The sequence below is a fragment of the Pteronotus mesoamericanus genome, unplaced genomic scaffold (assembly GCF_021234165.1).
Source record: "Pteronotus mesoamericanus isolate MK-2021 breed Mesoamerican mustached bat unplaced genomic scaffold, CSHL_Meso_final contig_164, whole genome shotgun sequence".
NCBI classification, from domain to species: Eukaryota; Metazoa; Chordata; class Mammalia; order Chiroptera; family Mormoopidae; genus Pteronotus; species Pteronotus mesoamericanus.
Genome location: NW_026555065.1, coordinates 14,848,724 through 14,872,667, shown reverse-complemented (window position 1 = coordinate 14,872,667; position 23,944 = coordinate 14,848,724). Strand labels below are relative to the sequence as shown.

General features: G+C 36.3%; 1 protein-coding gene across 1 annotated transcript in view; it reads left to right on the top strand.

Annotated features, from left to right (window-relative positions):
- TMOD3 (tropomodulin 3) overlaps positions 1-23,944 on the top strand; it is a 67,634-nt gene that overhangs the window by 30,559 nt on the left and 13,131 nt on the right. The window contains exons 3-6 of the mRNA XM_054565422.1: positions 2,565-2,721; positions 17,883-18,005; positions 19,360-19,449; positions 22,813-22,943. Of these exons, the coding sequence (XP_054421397.1) occupies positions 2,565-2,721; positions 17,883-18,005; positions 19,360-19,449; positions 22,813-22,943 (501 nt within the window). The remainder of the gene's footprint in view (positions 1-2,564; positions 2,722-17,882; positions 18,006-19,359; positions 19,450-22,812; positions 22,944-23,944) is intronic.

Below are 23,944 nucleotides of genomic sequence, written 5' to 3'. Positions count from 1 at the left end.
CTGATTGATCCCTAGCAGAGTCTGGTGGTCTTTCTGTTAAACTACAGTGAGTCCCCTTTAACTCATGTTCTGTGCCATAAGTCTAAGAGCTGATGGGTGGTTTAGATTTTATTATTTCCAAAGACATGGCCTGCTTTTTATATGAGAAGGCTTGATCTAATCTCTGGATATATTTTGTAAATTCCCCAACCCAAGTTGCAACTTCCCCAACCTCAAATACTGTTAGTTGAAACTGGAAGAACAGTGATGTTTATTGACAACATGCCAGTTGATGGGTAGAGTGTTTGGAAAGTGTGCCATTAAGGACCAGTGAAGAAAAGAAGAGGGCAAAGATGGCAACAGTTACTTCAGCCAGAGGAACACCACTGTAACTTACAAAGTGTCAGAATGTAGGAAAGAGCAGAAGAAGGTTACATATAATGCCTTGTTATATTTTGGAAGGCTATGTAATGTTTAGTGGCAGTCATTTTAATGATACTTTTATCTTTTTAAGGAATTATCCATTAACTTAAAGTATACTTCTAATAAAGCCTCGAAAGCCAGTTAGCTGTCATTTATTTTGTGGTCTGAGATTGTATTTAAGGAGCCAGGATTCCAGCTAACATATCACTTAAAATTGGCATGTTTCATGTAGACTTGAGCAGGTGGGTGGAATAAAACCTCTCTATCTCTACCATGAAATAGCAGTATGTACAGGAATGTCTTGTGATGGCTAAGGGAAATAACTTTTATTAATTTGTCTTAAAAGTATTCTCAAGTCTTTATTCAATAAATATTTGGGTGAGAGGGATGCAGCCTGTAGATTTTAGTTACTGCTCGAAGCTTAGAGATATGAGTGAACAAAACAGATGTGGTCTTCGCCCTCATGAGGCAAGCTGTAGGAGTGGGGGGAGTTAGACATTAATCAAATAATCATACCATATTGATAAAAGAGCGTATAATGGAAAGTCAGGAAAACCTTCCTGGCGGGGAGAGGAATGGAGCTGCATGCTGAAAAATGAGTAGCAAATGAGGATGGACAGGGCATTCTAGGGACGACCTCGTGGTGTAAGGAAGTATATGGCAAGTGTAGAGGGGGAACAAGGTCTAGTGTGGTCAGATCAGAGAGGGTGTGTCAAGATAATCTTGTGGGGTGGGAGGGAGGGATGAAGAGTATCAGCAATTGATTCTGCGAAGCCAGTAGGAAGCTAATGTGATATTCCTTCCCAGCCTGGATTGTGGTTTAGGCCAAAGTAATGGTGTTGGAAATGGAGAAAATTAAAGACACATGAATTTTTTAAGGAAGTAAAAATGGATGGCACTTGATGGTTGATTGGAAATTGATTCTTCATGTGTAGCTTGTCTTGATTTCAAAGTCTGAGGGTAGAAATCTCGCCTTTCTTTTATGTTCCCATAAACAATTTTGTGTTACAAAAACATACCTGGTGTGAGGTTAGGAATAGATTTCCTTTATGTTTCATCTTTATAGGTGAGCTTTCTTTGTAATGCATAACCATTACATGAGGAGAACACAAACATGAATTTTATGAAAATTATGATGGATCTCAGCAAATGGCCAAAGTCGAAGTGCTGTATTTTCTCATTATAAATATTTGTTACTACCATTATCCATATAAGGTTACCCTTTATAACAGCCATAAGATACAGCATCCTCGCAAATATTGAGAGGTGCTGATAAAGAGGGTTGCCTCTTTGGTGTGACTTCTGGCTGCCTCCCATTTTCAAAGCAAAGGAAGACCCCAGGAGTAGTGAGACAAGGCAAGATCGCCTCTTTGGCTTTTGACAAGCAAAGCAAAAGGATGGAGCTCATGTCGTCTGGTCACCACTTATTCCTGGGCTTAGTGAAGATTCAGAGTAGGGAGTACAGGAGGCAACTTTAATCCATCACCTCACCCTCCTCCATGCTTAGCCACTCCTTGCCTGAGGGCTGTATCCATGTGGAAACCCAGGGACATAGCTCTTGCTGTGAGTATCTCCGGCTGCCTCGGTGCAATGACAGTGGTTGCTGCAGATACACCCTAGTGGTGAGATATATGCACATACATAGACATAGAAGTTCAACCTTTCGCATTGTGTTTAAATGCAAATAAACATTAATCTCCTGTACCCTGCTCTGTGGTGTACATGTTTTTATTTTGAGAAAGTCTTCACAATGAAATAGAAGTCATGAATGGCTGTGAGATATATAGTCATGTAACATTCTTTTGTAATGGAATTATTTTCTGTATATACATATATGCTGAGATGTTATTAAGCATTAAAAACTATTTTTTATTACTGTCCCAAGACATTTTAAAAGTAAAAGGATGTTTCTGCTAGTAGAAGTATACTATCTAAAGAAAATGTGTTTATACCTACGTCAGTGGTAATATAAGTGAATACTACCTGATTTTAAAAAAACAACAACTTTGGAATGCTTTCACATTGCAGCTCTGAAATCCTGTAATGAAGTTTTTAATGCCTACATCACATTCTCATCCATAATTCTTATCTGAGTAATCTGTGTAAGCATATAGCATTGGCGTTCTTGGTGGTCGTAATGGTTCATTCCTTCTCTCTGGCAGAATGCCCTCCTGCCTGCAGGGTTCCGGCAGAAGAACCAGACCTCAAAGCCTGCCACGGGGCCATTTGATAGAGAGCACCTTCTGTCATATCTGGAGAAGGAAGCTTTGGAGTATAAGGATCGGGAGGACTATGTGCCCTACACTGGAGAAAAAAAAGGTAAACACGGAATTTTGAAATCATTATTTAATAGCACTTGATTTTTCTTTTTATAGGTCTAGAGAAAATCATATTTTTAGAGGTATCTCATCAATAACCTTGAATGATAGTGTTGACCTAAATTGTTAGGTAATTTGGGTATTTTATTTACATTTTTCCACAACTTGGCCAGTAAATTCCTTCTCAATTATTTGTTAGGTTTTATTACACAGTGATTTTATATAACACTCTTTAGTTCTCTACTATGACAAATATCGAAAGTGTACTGAGGTAAAATTTTTAAATCAATAGTGTATTATAGAATGGAAATGATGTCACAGTGCTGCTCTCTACTAACTCCTGTCTTTACAGTGGAATGCCATAAAATAATCCAGGGCCTATTTTCAAAGACCTTTGTAAAGGATATTCCGTAGCCTTCCCTAGTAATTCATAGTTATTATTGTCAATAATTTGTGATCATTATTTTCAGAAAATTTTTCTAGTCCAGGTCCTGCCCATTGCAGATTTTGACTTTAGGTAGTTTCAGTGGAGCCTGAGTACAGCTACGTTTTTAAAAGTAACACTTAATGTGACATGGGTTAAGTTTTTCAGCTGTCAGTACAGATTTCCCTAAGGAGCCAGATCTACTGCACTCTTATTTAGGATACCATGCATGGGCACTGGGGAGTGGCAGGCACAGTTAGAGTCGGAAGATCAGCTCTTCTAGGCACTGTTTTGACATCTGACTCCTTAGTGGGCTGGACAGGAAGCATGGTTAGAGCACAGGGCTTTCTTCTAGTGAAGTCTTAGCTTTCTGTTTGCAAAGGAGGCCCTTCTCACATATTTGGCCACAGTTCTGTCACATGGCTACCTCTTAGCTGTAAGGCAAGCTGAAAATTTTATTTTGGCATTCAGCCTCTATAGTAGAAGAAGACTAGTAAATGACTTTTGAGTAGGTATTCACAAGGTCTATATCAGGCCTTTTAAAAATTATTATTCCCAACACCTCTGTTCTTTCTGTAGACCCCCTCCCCCATTTCTAGTTGAGAATCAGTCCCTTAGTTACTTGAAGTAGTCTTGGTTCTCCAGAGAAACAAAACTGAAAGGATGTGTGTGTAAAGTGAGAGAGAGAGAGTTCTTTTAAGAAATTGGCTTATGTGCCCTGGCTAGTGTGGCTCAGTGGATTGAGTGCAGGTCTGCGAACCAAGGGGTCGCTGGTTCAATTCCCAGTCAAGGCACATGCCTGATTTGTGGACCAGGTCCCCAGTGGGGGGGTGCTTGAGAGGCAACCCCACGTTGATGTTTCTCTCCCTCTCTTCCCTTCTCTATAAAAATAAAATAAATAAAATCTTTAAAAAAGAATCAACCAATGAATGAATAAATAAAAAAAATGGTGTACATTCCTTAAAAAAAGAAAGAAAGAAATTGGCTTATGTGACTATGGAGGCTTAGTAAGTCTAAAACCTGTAGGATAGGCCAGTAGGCTGGAGGCCCAGAGAAGAATAGCAGTTTGAGTCCAAAGACTGTCTGCTGGCAGAATTCCTTCTTGCTCAGAGGAGATGAGTCTGTTCTGTTAAGGCTTTAGCTGATTGGATGAGGCCCATCACATTATAGCTTTACTCAAAATTCAATGATTTAAATGTTAATCTCATAGAAACAAATAATATTTGACCATATCTGGGCACCATGCTCAGACATATTAGCACATGAAATTAACAATCTGTTACAGGTGGTAATGTCCTCAGTTATTTGGCGCTGGAAAAACATTTGAAAATCAGTGCATATGTCTACGGCCATACCACCCTGAACGCGCCCGATCTCGTCTGAAAATCAGTGCATAGTTTTGAAGTGTGGAGAAACTATGCAAAAACATCAATTCCTTTGTATTTGTCATAGAAAAGACTGCTGGCTATATTTTCATCTGCACAGCCATACCTATAACACTGTAGGTTAAATTCTGTTTATATAGAGCATAATTTTATGAGAATAAATATTAGTTCATTACCTTTTACTATTAATATGTGTTTCAGGTAGACTCTGGGGTTATAATTAGGGAGAAACATGGAGGTAGAAACAGAGAGATGTGAGAAGAAAAGATTGCAGAAAAAAATAGGGAATTTGAGGACAAGAAGAGAAAATAAGACACGTGAAAGAGCTGTATTTGTCCTAGACTGACCTAGGAAGCTCCCCGGTATGCCCTTGTTTCATAACCTCGTTACCTAGGAAAAGATCTTGGAGGATTAAAGGAGGTAGGAAAGAAGGTAGAGAAGAACTGTAGAAAATAAGAAAATATCAGATTTTGGGAAATTACAGAGGTGAGAAATGTAGGTCACAATAAAGATATCCTTAAGTATAGAGTGATAATTTTTGTTTCCTTTCTTCTTTCTCACTTTAGGTTTTAGATGGGTATGAAATAAATGGAAGTAGTTGAAATAAAAAGCAAGTAATTTTTGCATTCACAATCAGTAGTTTTCTTGTTATAATACCTTCAGTATTTTTAGTGCCACTTATAGCTATGCATGTCTGTTAAATACTATTTATGGGCAATTATGATGCAGTGATTAAAACCAGGGCATTTTTAAAATAATGAACACTTTATTGAAGTATAACATGTTACAGGATATGCACAGAAGGACACAGGTTCGTGCCTTAGGTGGTGAACACACCCATACAATTGCAAGGCATTAGCATCTCTAAAAGGTCCCTTTATGTTTACTCCAGTCTCTTTCCTTCTTCTCAAAGGTAACCACCATTACAGCTTCTAATATGGTAGATTAATTATGCCTACTTTGAAATTCATGTAAATGAAATCATGCATTCTGGGGATCTGCCTTGCCTACTTTTTGTGAGAACCAAATTTGTTAAGAGATACAGTGAAATCGCTATAAAAAGCCTTTACAATGTAATCATTGTAAAAGATCATATGATGATGGTGTTATAACCAAACAAGACATTTCCGTTCTGTTTTGGAGGAGTTGTCCAGAACCAGAGAGATGAGTTTTTAATTGTCAGCAATGCTTCTAATAGAAGCAAATACTACCACCCTAAACTGGGTGGGGTCAAGACTTATTAAAAGCCATGTTACAGAGCCCTAGGCCTGAAGAAGGACAAATTCGTCTTCAACTATTGAGAACTTTGGTTGTAGGTCTCTTCTTTAAAATACAGCTAAAAGTCAGCTCTAATCTTCTCATTCACCAAGGCACTCATCCTTAAATTCATTAGCCTTGGTTATCATAGTCACTAATAGGCCTTCTTTTCCTTGGGTCCTATTCCCAAGACCTTGATCACATTATAGAAGGTCCTGAGAATAATTAATCTATATGTTATTAGCATTTATCGCAATCAAGCTAAATGTCAGTTCCCTCCTTAGCTCTGAAAATCCACGTTATTTTTTTAAAAGATGCCTCTCCATGAGCCTTTACCCTGAACACCAAGATTGAATCCCAAGATTTTTACTTAATTGGTTATTTCACAGGAGAAAGACTTTCTGTTTGAGAATGCCTTCCCAGATAGTAGAGGTTCTTCATTCTTCGTAAAACAGTTGGCAAACCTACCTCTTTTAAGAAAACAAAAGCGTTTTATTTTTTTGGTGTGCTTGACTATTTAAAATTCGTAAAATGTACCATTGGTCTCTAATGTATTTTTCATATTAAGATGACTGCTCTCAGAGTTTCGGTATTCAGCATCTGTGCAGGGAATGCTATAGTGATGTCACTCAGTTCCTTGAACTTCTTCCAAGTTATATGCCAAAATCACATAGTGATCCTGTAAATTACTTTTAAAAGTCAATCAGATGACTACTCAGTGTTTTTTAAAGGAAAAAATCAGGAACCACTAAAAGGAGTAGTTACCCGATTATTAAAGTCAACTTTCTCATATTCCGAGACTAATTAAATGACAATTGGTTATATTTCTTATTCTTTCATTTTAAGGTAGGCCCTCTTTTGGGAGCTAAAATGACATAGAACTGGCATAACAGAGGGAATCCCCATAAAACTGAAAATTGGGTATTTCAGGGTTTTTCATTTTGACCACAAACAAAACTATATACTTTTTGCCATGTATAATACACACTTTTCACCCAAATTTTTTAGGAAAAAATTAAGGATGTGCATTGTACATAGGTAGTACTAATTCCATATCTATATAAATGTTTTTAATTCTTTTATTTATGTTTATGCATTAAAAGTGCAACTCTAGAAAGCAATAATGATATCTCTATGCAAAATACAAATAATGTGATAATGGAATACAATAAATGGAATACAGTTTTTATTCTAAAAAAATAATTGAATTAAAAATTTAAACGAAAGATTTTTATTCTGAAAGTTTGGGTCAAAAACACGGGTGTGCATTGTACATGGAAAAACACAGTGCTTGTACTAAATTTTATCTTTCTAGATCATCTCAAAATGTTTTAAAAAGACTTGATATATTAACAAGAACACTTGAGAGTTGTTATGTATAAATTAGTGATTTCATTTTGTGATTTGTGAAATTGTTTATAATTGTATATTTTATAGAATTGAAAGTGAATGTCAACATCTAAAAAGGAGAAATTAATCTTAATTAAGTGAAGTTCAAGGCATTATGTCTTCAGTGCATTTTGGGGAATAGTTTGTCCTACACTAGTATATGTTCTGCTTTTAATAGTGTAGTTTTCTTAACAGAAAAAATAAAAAGTGCAGTAGGAAGTTAGTAAGGCACAACTGACAAGAGATGTTTTAAGGATTGTTTTTAAGTGCATTATTTGCAGTAGAATCCGTAATATAGGTCTGTTCGTCTGAGTCTAACAAGCTCATTGTAGGAATGGTATCAGGGTATCCAGTAATCTTGACAAAGATCAAAGGAAATGTCTTTTCTATGAGTCTACTATGTTCAAAGAAACCAAAGGGTTGAGAAAATTAAAACAGTAGCATAATTCCAATATATGTTCTTTTTACTTGAAGATATTAAAATGTTCGGAAGCTTTTTACCTCTTTTTCCTTGGAATTTTACACAATATGTAACTGAGTCACTGAGCAAGACAAGGGTGAAGGAGAGTATGCATCCAGCTCTTTTCTCATTCCCAAGAATGGTGAAAATGCACAGAGTGCTGGCTGTACAGCTGGTTATTATTTCCTATCATATTTTTACGTATCTTGAGTGTTGTGTCTCCAAGATGGATAAGGCATAAGAGCCTTGCCATGATTTTGAGACTTGGAGAAATAATTTGCCGTAATCTTTACTGTTTTTGACTCTCGTTTTGCACTGCTTTGCCAGGAGTCTTCCTGCCCATTTCTAATATCACATTTTACCGTTCCTTAGACTAAGATATTTTTTCCTGGGTCTCCTTAAGTTCATGAATGGACTGTGCTGTATCTTGTACACTACACTCAGGTGCACCGGCAAATTCCATTTGTGCTAGTTTGACTCACCCAGGTCGGGCTCCTCCCTTCCTTGCTCAGCACAAGTGCTTTCCCAGTCGGCCTGTGGGGCAGAGCCATCTGTGCTTTTTGTTGTTTTCCCTTCCCCTCCCTAAGGAAGGAATGCCCTTGGGTTTCCTTCTACTAATCTCATATGCCCCACCCTGCTTACTAAAAGGTGACCTGAACCAGATTGCCTTCAACTAAGGATTTCTCATACACTTTTCAAGTTATGTATTTACAATTACCTTAGCTTTCCAGAAAAATTACTGTAGTCACTCTTTTCTAAAAGAGACTTTACTCACCTTGCTGAGTACATGATTTCTTTGGAGGAAAGTCAGACCGGATCCCTTCGTACACCAGAAATGTGGTGGTTATCACCTTTCCAAATCAACAGGATTATGTAGCTGCCAGTGGGCAGTTATTTTCCACTAGGTTCAAGATAAAGACTGGCGCTTATTTTGTACTCGTAGCTTTTGAGTTCTAAATGTCCCTTAAATTCCTCTAAAAGTGGTCTTTCCAGGCACTGATGCAGATACTTGAAATGGGCTGCTTACATGAGTCATGCAGATACTGGCGTTTCCTTTTCGGACTGGTCATTGTATCTTCGAATGATTCACTCGTTTATCTGTAGGGATAAGAAGTTAGCCAGATGAGTTTTTCATCATTCATGTTACCGTATTTTGCCCTGTATAGTGCGCGCTTTTTTTTTGCCTAAATTTTTGATGGAAAAATAAGGATGCGTACTCTACATGGGTATAATGGATACATACCATGGGTATAATGCACACCAAAACATGTGTGTGCATTATAAACAACAAAATATGGTAAGGCCTTGTTTTATGGAAAACTTTCCCTGGATAACCATACCCACTCTGGATATTCTTTTCCCTCTAACATGTCTGTATGTAATTCACGTACCATAGAATAGGGCCTTTAATTGTTCTAGAATCATTCTGGGGGGCTCTGTTATTAGGTTTTTTGTTGTTGTCTTTTTTAATTTTTAGCTTAGGATCATTATGTCCTCTTGATGAATTGCCCATTTTGTTATTTGATATGACCTTTTCTATCCCTGGTAATACTCTTTACTCTGAAATCTACATTGTCTAATATTAATATATCAACCAACTTGCTTTCTTTTGATTAGTGATAGCATAGTATTGTATATCTTCTCTATTTGTCCCATCAGTTCTTTGTTCCTTTTCCTTTTTTTATATCTTCATGTCTTAACTTTTTGAACATATGAGATATAACTTTTAATACCCTTACCTGCTAATTTTATCATCTGTTATTGCTCAGTCAGTTTTGATAGATTGATTTTTTTTTTCTTGTGGATCAAATTTCCCTGCTGCTTTTGCATGCTGATAAATTTTATTGGATACCAGACATTATGAATTTTATCTTGTTTGAGGCTGAATATTTTGGTTTTCCTATGAATATTCTTGAGCTTCATTGTGGGGAACAGTTTGATGATCCTTTAGGGTCTTGCTTTTAAGAATCAGTAGGCAGGATTGGAGCAATATTCAATCTAGGGCTCATTGTTTCTCTGATGCTGAGGCAAGACCCTTCTGAGTTTTCAACCCAGTGTCCTGTGAATTACAAGGTTTTCCAGTTTGGCTGGTTCTATTCCCAGCCTTGTGTGAGCCCAGGCACTATTATCTCTAATATTTTCAGATGGTTTTTTCCTGGTGAATACTAAGAGGTGGCGCTCGGCAGATCTGCAGAGCTCACTCTCTGTGAAAGCCTCCCCTGTCTGGTACTCTGTCCTGCAAATGCTCGCTGCCTTGATCTTTCAAGGCCCCAGCTCTGTCTCCTCAGTTCAGGAGTTCATCAGACTCCTCCTGGGTTCCTGTTCCCTGTGCCACAGTAAGCCGGGCAATTATAGAGCTCACTTTATTTCTCGTCTCTCAAGGATCACTGTCCTTTGTTGCCTGATGATCAGTATCTTAATGTTCGCATATTTTGTCCATTTTCAGGTTGTTTTAGTCATGGGTAAATCCTGTCCCTAATATTCCATCTCGACCAGAAGAAGTCGTCTCCAGAATCATATACTAGACATAGTCTATATCCCCAACTACATTATAAGATCCCTAAAGGATAGGATCTCTTATTTTATTCCTTATATTTTTCTAATTCATCGTCTAGTATACACACACTGGGTAAACATTTGTTGAATGTTTATTAATGATCATATTGCAGTATTGAGCAGATACGTGTCGTCATATGTGTCGTTGGGTAAACAGATGCCTTTCCAGGATCTGGCCCCTCATCTTTTAGTTTGGTTAATTTGAGGTTTGTGTGCTTCCTGTCAAAAGGTATATCCCAAAGCCCACTGTGGCAATTATAGTGGCCTACTTGCCTTAAATCTTTTCTGGAACAAGGTAGCTTATAAACATACAGACTGTAAAATTAGGGCCTTTCACTTCTGTAAAGATGAAATAACTAAGAGCCATCTCTGTTTCTAGTTTTTATGTACTCAGCAAGGATGGGAGCTCTGAGATATTCTTAACATTGTGATAGCTGTAACATGGTATTAGAGCGAAAGAGATACGAACTAGTGAAGAAGAGTCCTGGCAATAAAATAAACAGTTCATAATACCTATTACCGATTTTGGAGCAATGATAAGGATCTTGGCAAGATTTTCCTTTTTTTTCCCTCCACTCTTGGCACAGACATGGGTTTGGATAAATGCCATACATTTAAGTTACTATTATATGAATTCTTATCTTGGTTCCTTCTGTTTCCTTAGCCACCATTTTATAGTTGCTGAAACATTACTGAACTGTTTTAACATTTTTAGCAGCCAAGGGTCATAGCCCTGTTTTTGTTTGTTTTGTTTCCTTGGTGGGGCAGAACATATCATTCATACTTGTCAGGGATTTTTTCTGATACAGCCATTGTTTACTTTTATATTTTGCTGCAATGTAAAGAACCATAATTTCAGTGTAAAAAATATCCAGTGTTAGATTTTGCTATCTTAAATAAGGAAATTAAAGTCATTTAGATAGTATTCTGTCTGCTGAAGAATAAAAGTGAATAACTATTTTCTCAGACATTGTGTTATTTTCAAATAAATATATATGTAATGGTTATAAATTAGGGTTTTTGAAAATTAGATCCATACAAGATTAACTCATCCTAATTTTTTTCAGAGCTATTATACAAATAAGTGCTTATCAACCTGAGTAGGTAGGAATCAAAACCATACAAAGAGTTTTTTCAAGAATATCAATGCTTAGGCAACCGTCACCGCCCCCACCCGCGCCCCAAGTTTAAGAACTGCTAATATAGACACTTGATACTGTCTGGTTTTCAGTCCTCCTGGATTGCTAGTTTGGTTTGGAACAATGTCTGTCTGTCTGTCTGTCTGTCTGTCTGTCTCTCTCACGTGTGCATACACATACCCAAAATTCCAGGAGAAATAACAGTAAAGAATTAACATGTTACTATTATGTTTACTATATACCAGATTGAGATTTCTGTAAAGAATAATCCATAATTTGAAAAAACACATTAGAAACAACATGGTTATAATAAAACAAGAATACCTGTGTGTTAATAAATGGTTTTGGATTAAAAACAGTATCAGACTTGCCCATTTTCCTACTCTCTGCAAAAACACAGGCACACCCTACACAATACCACCATGTCTAAGAAGAAGCCTAACATTTTGCACATCCTGCAAGACCTTGAGAGCACAAATCAAGTTAACCAATAGAAAGGAGATCTATTTATCAACATTCCATAGTAATTAAGATTTTTAACTTAAATCTAATTAATGTAAGACTGATTTAAATTAACACATGTGTAGAAACGTGTTTTCTGTTATATGGAATCAATCCAACCTTTTGCTAATTATGTATTTCTCAGAAAACAGATGATTTGACTATTTGACTAAGAAACACAAACACTCTCTGGCTCAGTGTGTCTCAGAAAATTATCTTTTTATTTTCTCTTTGCATTTTAGGAGTCCAAACATGAATTTACTTAGGACGGCAAAAAAAAGCATGTTTAATACATTGGCTCCTTGGTGCTGTTTTCTTTTTCTTTTTTTAAACATCTTTATTAAAATGCATTCCACATCACAAAATTTACCCATTTAAAGTGTACAGTTCAGTAGTGTTGAGAACATTCTTAGAGTTGTGCAGCTATTACCACAGTCTTCAATTTAGAACATCTTTATCGTCCCAAGAAGAAACCCAGTACCCATTAGCAATTAATCTCTATTCCTCACTGTAATCTCTAGCTATAGGAAGTCACTAATACACTTTTTTGCCCTATAAATTTGTCTACTGTGGACATTTCATATAATATGTATTTATGATTGGCTTCTTTCACTTAGTATGTTTGGAGTTTCATCCATGTTACAGCATGTATCAGTGCTTCATACCTTTTTATGGATGAATAATACTTCATTGTATGGGTATACCACATTCTCGTTATCTTTAATCAATGATGAACATTTAGATTGTTTATACTTTTTAACTATTATGAATAGCGCTGCCATGAACATTTGTGTACAAGTTGTTATGCAGACACGTTTTTATTCCTCAGTATATATCTACAAGTGGCATTGCTGGATCACATGGTAACTGCGTTTAACAGCTTAAAGAACTGCTTGTCTTTTTCCATAGTGGCTGCACCATTTTATATTCCCACCAGCAGTGTATTAGGGTTCCAGTTTTTCCACATCCACACCAACACTTGTCTTTCTTTTTGATTATAGCTATTTTAATAGGTGTGAGGTGATAGTGCATTGTGGTTTTGATTTTCATTTCCCTAAGGACTAATGATACTGAGCATTTTCTATGTGCTGTTATAGACAGCTGAATCTTTGGATAGGTGTTTCTTCAATTCCTTTGCCCATTTTAAAATTGTTTTGTCTTTTTATTATTGATTTATATCAATCAATATTTGATTTATTATCAATAAACATTTTTATATATTCTAGATATGTTACTTATGAGGTATATGATTTGCAAAAATTTTCTCACATTTTGTTGGTTGTTTCTTCACTTTCTTGATGGTAGTAGCATTTGTTCTGTAAAAGTTCTTAATTTCGATATAGTCCAGTTTACCTACATTTTCTTTTGTTGCTTGTGCTTTTGTTGTTATATCTAAAAAACCATTGTCTAACTCAAGGTTATGGAGATTTACGATTTTTTCTAAGAATTTTACAGTTTAAACTTTTACATTTAGGCCTGTGATGAATTTTGAATTAAAATTTTGTATGGTGTGAGATACAGAGATCCAACTTCATTCTTTTGCATGTCGCTCTCCAGTTGTCCCGGCACCATTTGTTGAAAAGACAATTCTTTCCCAATTGAATTGTCTTGGTACTCTTGTAGAATTTCAGTTGACCATAAATATAATAGTTTATTTCTGGACTCTCAATTCTATTTCATTGATCTAAATGTCTTTTCTTGTGTACCATACACTGTCTTGATTACAGTAGCTTTATTAAGTTTTGGAATTGGGAAGTATGAAGCCTTCAACTTTGTTCTTCTTTTTCAAGATTATTTGGCTATTCTGGGTACCTTGGATTTCCACATGAATTTTTTATCACCTTGTCACTTTATGCAAGTAGTCAGCTAAGATATGTTAAGGGTTTGTTCAAGTCTATCAGTTAATTTGGAGAAAGCCCCTTAGATTTTGTATTCTTAGTACTAACCTTAAGTTCTGCCTATTTTATCACTTCTTAGAAAAGAAATTTTCTTTATTTTTAATTTTTTATAATCTTCATATAGATTTTATATGTACACGTTACAAGATAATTCTTATACTGTATTACTGTTAATCTAACCATGAAGAAATATGAAGTAATGACTTTTTTGTGTTGTTAAAAATGCAACATTGTATATAATAGGCTAACTACTTCCACAACCCAAATCTCTGTACAGAGAAAATAGAGAGGACTGCCAGGGGAGCCCTTTCAGAGCTGTATTAAGAGAGCGAGTGAGCAAAGTTCTATATCACAGAACAATATTCATAAGCCCTTAGAAATTTTGTTTTGTTTTTCTGATGAGATTTATCATGTAAGTATTAGCAAAAGTTTATGTATGAGGAAAAATTAGATACGAATAATACCTCCATGGAATGTGGATGAAGATTGCAAAAATAAACATTTTAGATTTTTATAATGCTCTAGATTCCATTGGTTCCTAGAATGAGACATAGGCAGCTATCTGATAGCCTATGTGGTTTTGTTTAGTAAGTGAATGACATAATCCGGTGGTTCTTGACCTTTGCTGCTGTGCATTAGAATCCCTAGAACACTTTTGAAAACCCAGATGTCCCTTACAGCACACCAGACCAATTAAGTCAGAATCTCCAGGGCTGGGACTTGGACGTCAGAATTTTTTTAGTTCCCTGGGTGAATCTAATGTGCAGCCAACATTGGAACTACTGCCATAGACATCCAAAGATGCGCATGAGATTGCCCTCAGGGAAATGTAAGTACCCTGAAATGGCAGTTTAAGGTATGCCATCTCAGTTATGTGCCACTTATTATATCAACCGCTGTGAAAAGTACTATGGAATTATCAGGATGTAATGATTTGAATTTGCCTTCATGAACCACTAATAAAGACTATTTTAAAAAAGAACTACTAAACTTCGCGACAGCATGGATGGAACTCGAAAGCATTATGCTAAGCTAAATAAGCCAGGGGGCGAAAGACAAATACCATATGATCTCACCTATAAGTGGAACCTAACCAACAATACAAAGATGCAAGGAAAATAAGACCAGCAACACAGAAACCAACAGAGACAAGAGGGAAGTGGGGTGGCGGGAGAAAAGAAAGGGAAGGGGAAAGTCAAGGAACATATAGCAAGGACTCATGGACAAAACCAAAGGGAAGAGTTGAGGGAGGGAGGGGGCAAGGGAAAGTGGTGGGGGGTAGGCAGAGACAAATGTATTTGAAAAAATAAATTTTAAAAAAAGATTATTTAATAAATACCAGAACTCTAAAATTTGGCACTAAGAAGATCAGTTATACATACCACCATGTAGATAGGCATTTGTTTGAGGGGAAAAGTCCACTGCTAAAGAGTTTAAGTTTGAGCCCTGACTTGTGTGGCTGAGTGGATTGGGCATCATTCTGCAAACCAAAAGGTCACTGGTTCAATTCCCCATCAGGGCACATATCTGGGTTGTGGGCGAGGTCTCCCCGGCTGGGAGCGTGTGAGAGGCAACCGATCAATGTTTTCTTCCCTGTCCATCTCCCTCTTTCTCCCTCCTTTCCCCACTCTCTAAAAATAAATGAAGAGTTAAGTTTAAGGCCACCAGTTTATTGGAAGAAGCACTAGGTTAGAGTTTGGGAATCTGTTCTGGTGTCAGCTCTGCTGTGTAACTTTGAACTTCAAATTATACCTTATCAAAATAGTAGTGGAATTGGAGGTGATCACTAAATTATTTATCCAACAAATTGGATTGCCTGCTGTGTGCTAGGATGATAGTTGCACAACTCTTAAGAACATTGAAAAGCTCACAGAAACAGAAGACAGACAAAATGCAGAATGTGTAAGTGTTGCTATAGCAAAATGTTCAGGGAATTAAGGGAACACAGAACAATACTTCATAGGGTTCAGTATTGAGACAAATATATTCATTCACAGATCCCTTCTTCCCTACTAGCAGAACTCATTTCTGAAATACATTGAAAATACCAGATGCTACCTTTCCTAGCCATCTTTATAGCTGGGGCCTGGTCGTATGACCCACAGTTGGTTAGTAAGATTAGAGGAGAAACCTACTGGACAGTTTTCTTTATAGAGTTGGCAGTTGAGAAAGTGTTCTTCCTCCCTCCCTCCCTCCCTCCTGTCCTGTCCTGTCTTTTTGCATGAGGACCTGATACTTAAGTGTTACAAAGGTTATCTTGAAACTGATGGGCTATGAACAAAGGCCTTAATTCTGGTTATGGCAGAAGAGAAAAAATGAACAGAGCCTAGATCTTTGATGTCAACATAGAGCTGCTGAACAGCCACACACCTGGGGACTTATTGCGTGAGATAAAAATACTTACGGGTGGTTTTTTTTTTATAGTGGTCTGTGGATTAGCAGTATCAGCATCACCTGGGAGGTTAATTAGAACTGCAGAATCTCTGAGTGAACATCAGACCTCCCTTAATAAGATCATTAAGTGAATGAGATGCACATTAAAGCTTGAGAATCAGCTTAAAACCACTTTTAATTGGGTATTCTGTTCCATGTAGTTAGAAACATCCTAGATGAAAGAAGGTGAAGGGATTAGTCAAACATATATGCATCACCACAGACAACAATGTGGTGATGGCCAGAGGAAGTGGGGTTGGGAGCTGGGTGAAGGTGGGCAAAGTAGGGAGGAATGGGGACATCTGTAATAGTGTCAACAATAAAAATAAAGTTTTTAAAAAGTTCTTATTAATATAAATACATTGTGGATTGACCAAATGCCATTTTTTAAGAAAATACTTGACCAGGAAGACTTACGATTTAGATGTACAAAGTTGCAAAAGACTTGTGATTCTCACTTTAACAACCAAAACAGGCAGTTTACTTAACTCTATGTAATCATTGTTTCTTGGTTTGTTGGTTTGTTGGTTTTTAAACCTCTCAGAGAATTTGAGGACACAAATCTAAATGATTCCAGAAGGTGACATGCCCTTCAGAAGAGGGGTGAAGAGATAAAATTTTGGCAGAGACGCAAGAACTTTTTTTTTAAAAAAGAACCAAATAGAAATGCTAAAAATAAAAAAATAATACGAGAAATTAGGATCCTTTAGATGGGCTTAACAGAAAATCAGCCTAACCAGCCTTGGCCATATTCCTGGGAGCAGGTTGTATTGTTTGTGTTGTGAAAGTATTCCTTATTTACACTAATTGATAGTTCACTTGAACAAGAACTACACAACTCATTGCACTAATTATAAGCCCACAAACATTCCTTTTGATGGAGCACTGCATAGATTCATCAGGCCACATATTCTCACCTGGTTCCCTGGTAGCTTCCTGATAAAAAACAAAATAATTGGAATTTCTGTGAATCCACACATAGGTCTTTCCATATTGTTTAGTTAGAATTGTCACCTGTCTTTGGGGAGAAACTAGAGGCAACTTTGGTAACAGAGTCCCTACCATATGTGAGTACATCTTCTTTATTCAGCTTGTGCTTCAGCTGTATCATTATTATTTACTAGTCCCTTTATATTTTTAATCTTGCATTGAACATATAGTAATAAAATACTGATTTTCACATAATAAATACTCTAGGTTTCTAGAATAACTAATTTCTCAATAGGTGACCTTGTCAGTGTCCATCAAGCCTTAAGAACAGTGGTGAAAAGTTTCAGACTACCACTCAAGACATGCAGGAATTTCTTTGCAATTAGAATTAGAATTTCTCGAATAATTACTTCTGCCATCCCCCGCGGGCCTGGAACAGTTTGTTGCTTAAGAATAAGAAAGTGAAATTTCTTTTAATCTTTTTAAAGTTTTATAGATTTTTATGTTTATTTCTTTATTCATTATCTTTTCATTCAGTAATTGTAGAGTAACTCATATTACTCAAAAAAGGGCCAATTTATATTTTCACAAATGGGAAAATTTCTTAGTTTTTCCCAGCTTTTATGGTGCTACTCTGGAAACTCATAAATACATATTGAAGAAGAAACTAAATTATCGTAAATGTTAATCTTATTTTAGATTTAATTGCACATACTTTTAATAATTTTTGTTAGGGTAAAATGATAGAGTTTATAGCAGTAAAAAATTAACAAACCACTTTATTTTACAGGGAAAATATTTATCCCTAAACAGAAACCTGTACAGACTTTCACAGAAGAAAAGGTATCTCTTGATCCAGAATTAGAAGAAGCTTTGACAAGTGCTTCTGATACAGAATTGTGTGACCTTGCAGGTATCTCCTTAAAACATTAATTTGTGAATGAGTGTGGAGGGGAGGGGAATACCAGCACACACCTATATACATCATGCAAATACTTCCTCAGCCCAGCAAAGTGCTATTGAATCAGTGACCTCATATTTGGCTTTGTGTTTTGTACTCTAAATCTGAAATAAAGAATCACATTCCTTTAAATTTTCTCAATGGTGAAATTTTTATGTTAATGGAATTGTATTTTTTTACATCTTTTCCTATGTTGCCCACTTTTAAAATCTTTATAAAAATATTTTATCAGCTGGTGCTCAGCTAGAAGCTGTCCCATCTGAGCACCAGAAAAGAGTTGCCAGGGTCAACTGCTGTCCCATTTTATCAGAAAGAACCAAAGAGGGTAACTGGAAAGCAGATGAGACCATCAGCCCTGAGCTATACTCACCATTTTCCCAGTGTCTCTGAAGTATATATGGAACACTCCAAACTTCACTGTTACTTTCATCATTGCCAGTTTCTTTTAAGGACCAGGATCTCCGCCACCTATTCCACACACCCATTTTCCTAGATAGAAAAATAGGACACATGGGAGGTCTTAGTCCCAAGTAACCCCAGGAACTAACACATTTGAAAGGATCAACACTGATTCTTTGGGAAGGAACCAGGAAAAGGACAATTGCAGTGTTTTGCCATAGCCAGAGCAGGTGTCTTATAACAGGGGGGCAGTAGGATTGATGGATTTGTACATTCATCAGAGTGGAATGGGCCAGGGGCACTCAGTAGCTTCTGCCTCATTTATGCAAAAGAGCATCAAAAACAAATACCAAATTTATTTCACCTGTCATTTTGGGTGGACGCTATTTTAATGCTAAATATGAGAATTCAGCTGTATTTTTAGTATTCTGCTCTTAGTTAAAATACAAATATAAATTAATATGAGAGTTAACGAAAGTAAAAACAATGAGGGTTAAGTTGAAAATATGCATTCTTTCAGATTATGTTGCTAGAAACATTGTGAGGATGAACAGCAAAAATAGATCACTTTAATTTTTTTTCTCAGCCACCAGATGGAGCTAAGCGTAGATTCGCATTCAGGGTAAGGTTTTTGCATTTAGGCTCCAGCTATGTGTCTCAATTCAGAAATGTGAGGAAATCTAAATTCAGAACTGTGGGGAAAATAAGGGCATTGATGAAAAAGGGATTCTAGGTGACTTTTAATCATGTTGTACCCCCTTTTTTGAATGCAAAATCCGTAGCTAATTGAACTGGAAAATGTCCATAGAATGATACAATCATTGATAGAAATTTTTGGTTATAAAATTAATTTTTTATGTTTAAAACTGATGGAAATAAAAATAACTCTCTTTTTCTATCTCTGTAGCTATTCTTGGGATGCACAATTTGATAACAAATACACAGTTCTGTAATGTAGTTGGAAGTAGTAATGGTGTCGACCAAGAACATTTTTCAAGTAAGTACTTAAAATGCTTTGTAAATTCTAATCCTTTGTTAAATATATTTTGTTTTCTCCATGTATCAACTTCAGTGTATACATATCAAATATTATGCATATGTACTGGAAAGGTAAGATTCTAGTTAGAGGGTACTGATATAGAAAACCATTGAAAATAGAATATTAAATATTTTGTGCTTAATGTCAGCAATTGTAATAGGAACCACTCACTTCACTGATAATACTAATGCTAAACAGTATAAGTACTAATCAAACTTGACCTTTGTTGACATTCTTTTTTTCAATGTTACTGATTTTCAAGAAATCTATAACAGTGCTGACAAAGTACAATATAAAATTAGATTAAGGAGAAACTACAGAACTATTCAACCGCTAAACCTTTTAGTCTGATGCAAAATATTAAATAGTCCAAAGCAAAGCTTTTCTAAAAATTTATATACAGAATGTTTTAAAATTAGCAAAGTAATATATACTTTGTGTAGCACATTTAAATAATACCTAATTGTATAAGGTAGGAAGTAAAAGTGTCTGTTCATAGTCATCATGCTTTCTATTGTCTGCACCCCCAACCCAGTCAACAATTGGGTGCATCCTTTTAGACTTTGTACAATGTTTGTATGAACTTATATATGTACGTGTAGTCGTTTTTTATGTTTGTTTACACAAATGGGATCATATTATAGACATTTCCTATAACTTAATTTTTAAAAAATAATACTGTTGGCTGATTTTTCTGAATGCTGACGCTGGGCCATGTTGTGTGCACAGCTCTTGAATATGAATTGTTCTTATTTTTTCCTTACAACAATAATGAAGTATTTTTTTATCCTTTATTTGTACATGAGGGAGCTGAGATTTTAGAATGATTTAAATAACTAACTTGAATGTCACATGCAATCAGTGGTAAAGATTTTAATCCATGCTGTGTAGCAGCAGTTCTCAGCCAGTGTGCCACAAGAATTTTTAAAATATGCAGTACCTGACTCTTTAGTCAGGGGCACTGACCTCTTTTCCCTTAGATTGTCAAATTAAAAAATGACAAGCGCAAACACAACCATAGCTGTTTGGCGTGAATAAATCAAAATTATACTATATTTTTTATAAGACTGGCAAAAAATATATATTTTTAGTGTACTGCAGAATTTTAGTAATTAGTTTGTGTGTGCAATGACTTGAAAAAAGCTGAAAATCACTAGCAATATATCATGTTCCCTGGTTAGTTCATGTAGAGCTACCTCATCCAAACATCTGTGTAACACTCCATTTTGTGAATGTTCTATGATTTGGCCATTCCCTCTGTTCTTTAACTTTTTGTCGTAAAAATGTTCAAGCATACATAACAGAAGAGAGAACAATATACTCCTCATGCAGTTTCCGATGTTTTAACATTTTGCCAGCCTTGTGTCATCTATCTTCTGCCTCTCCCCCCACCCCTTCTACTTTTTTCCCCCAAAATATTTTAAAGCAAATCCTGTTTGTTTGTATTACTTTACCCATAAATATTTCCATATGTGTGTTTCCCCATTTGTCTCATGCCATTATGAGACTTAAAAATTAATAATTCCATCTTTTCATCTGATACCAGTCTGTTCACATTTCCCCTGTTTTCTCAAAAACATCATTTTGCAGTTGGTTTATTCAAATCAGGACCCAGATAAGGGTCACAGATTGCATTTGGTGGTTATTTGCTTTCAGTTTTTCTTTTTTAATAGTTCCCCTCCTCAGCCTCTTTCCCCCTTTCTTCATGCTATTTTTAAGAAACTGGCTTGTTAGTTATGTAGAATTTTCCATATTCTAGATTTGGCTGGTTGCAACCTTGTGATATCATTTTACATGTTTCTGTGTATCCTGTTTCTGTAAACTGTTATTTTCTAGAGGCTTGCTAAGATTCAGGTGCAGTTGTTCGGTTTTTGTTTTTTGGTGAGAATGCTTCCAAGATGGTAATAAAATCATGTTAGGAAGCATATCAAGTCTGGTCATACTTCTTTGGCAAATGTGTTAAGGGTGGTCAGTGGGCTCAGATTTTAGCATCCTAATCCATTCATTTAAAGTTCCTTTCAAAATGGTTTCAGCAACCCATTGACTGGATCCATTATTTCATTAGGGAGCAAGGCTCTTTAAATACACATATTCTGTAGAGTGGGGAAAGAAATCATTTGGGTTTTAGAAAATTTAGAATTGAAGAAGAATCTGTTCAACTTTCCATTCAGTGAGGAAGCTCTTCTCCAGCCCTCTCAATCTGCCATCTTGGAAAAGACTACCCTGCTGGACTGCAGAGAGAGGGAGCCCACTCGATCCTTCTAGCAGAGCTCTGTTAGGAAGTTCCGCTTGGTATTGAATCAAACCCTGCCTCTTGGCACTCTATACCTCTTCTAACCCAGCCTTTTAGAACAACCTGAAATTTCTCTCTTCTGCAAGATAAACTTGAAGACAACATGCATACTTTCCTTTAATATATACTTTCAAGCCAACTATATTTAGATCCTTCTACTGTTTTCAGGAGACCTTCATCTAAGTTGATTTCCTCAGGCTGCTATGCGTGTGTGTGTTCAGAAAGAACCTGGTACTCTTAGAGAGGATCTATTGGATGAGTAGGCAGTATACCTTGTCTTAAGATGAGTTTTGTTCCTAAAAGCTAGAGGCTAGCAGAGGGCAGATGGGAATAACTAAGCCAGACAGTGAAACTGTCAGTCTTTCCATGTCAGTTCTTAACATTTTGTGGTCATTTGACTCTGAGAATCTGATGCAATAGATGTTCTCCTCAGAAAACTTATCCATAAAAGTTTGCCTGCTATAGGTGTTCATAGACCGCTACACACATGTCAGAGTGCACATACTTCATTAGAGGCTTCAGGACTTCCAGGTCCTCTTTCAACTTTGCATAGTTGTATCCTGGCCGTGTGTGTGTGTATAGTATATGTGGTATAGTATACGTAGTATATCATTGGGGGTAGCAGTGAAGAAAGGTAATTTTTGGAATTTCTGCCTCAGGAGCCCTTCTGTGTATTATTTCCTCTTTGCTCCCATTCCTCATTCCTACACTTCTTCGCAGTAGTGAGTCTACCCCCTTCCCAATGTGCAGTACTCCCCATGGGAAGAAGAGGTATTCTGTACTTCTCTCACCTATATTGTAAACAAAATGTTGAATTATTTTTTTATATATATTCACTAAAATTTTAATTTGCGCACGTTATGTGTCAACACATAAAGGATATTTTAGAAATTATGGGAAAGAAACTTTAAATTAGTCCTACTGAATATGTGTGTATGTGGTGTGTTATATGTTACCAAGTTAATGTGTGCACCCACTGTAATAGTATCAACCACTGAGACTCCTGCTCTTCTCATGTGTTACTACAGATGTGGTAAAAGGTGAGAAGATTCTTCCAGTTTTTGATGAGCCACCAAATCCAACCAACGTTGAAGAGAGTTTAAAGAGAATTAAAGAAAATGATGTTCGTCTTGTTGAAGTTAATTTGAATAATATAAAGGTATGTGTGCTGAGCAAACAAAGTTGTGAATTGCTGAGTCAGGTGAATCTAGGATGAGAGCTCGGCAGTTTTGATATATTATAATTCTTTCTATTAATGCTTAAAGGTAAAGTTTTTGCTCCTAACACTATGGTAACACAGATTCCTCCATATTTTTAGAATTAGAGTGAGGTAGTACTTTCCTGACTTGCCTTTTAAAAGATTACCATATAGCCCTGGCTGGTGTGGTTCAGTGGGTTGTGAGCCGGCCTGCCAACAAAAGGGTCGCCGGTTTGATTCCCAGTCAGGGCACACGCCTGGGTTGCAGGCCAGGTTCCCAGTAGGGGGCACACAAGAGGCAGCCACACATTGATGTTTCTCTCCCTCTCTTTCTCCCTTCCTCTCTCTAAAAATAAATAAAATCTTTTTTTAAAAAAGATTAACATGTAAATATGTAGACTCCATCATACTGTCAGTGTAATTCTCTCTAGCTTTCAAAATACTGCCAACTTTTAAGAGCATTAGGTCTTTTGGGTTTTCTTTTTTTAATCAGGTTTCTTTCTTAAAGTATAATTTATATAGTAGTAAAATTCTCCCTTTTTAGTATACAGTTCTGTGAGGTTTGACAAATGAATGCATTTGCACGATCACTAGCAATGAGATGTAGAACATGTCACACGCCTTTTGAGTATGTAGCCTTTTGAGTCTGGCATCATTTAGTTAGCATAATGCGTTTCCACTTCATTCATGTTGTCACTCACTTGTATCAGTAGTTTGTTCCTTTCTATTGTTGGGTAGTGTTCTGTTGTTTGGATGTAATGCAATTTGTTTATCCATTCATGATTTGATAGACATATGGGTTGCTTCCAGTTTGGGATGATTATGAATAAAGCCACTATACACATTCTCACAGTCTTGCCTGAACACATTTTCATTTCTCTGGAGTATTAAATCTTGATTTATCTGAATTGGGGATGGAAAAAGCATCTGGAAATTGTAAGAGCCTAGGGACTAAGTCCCCT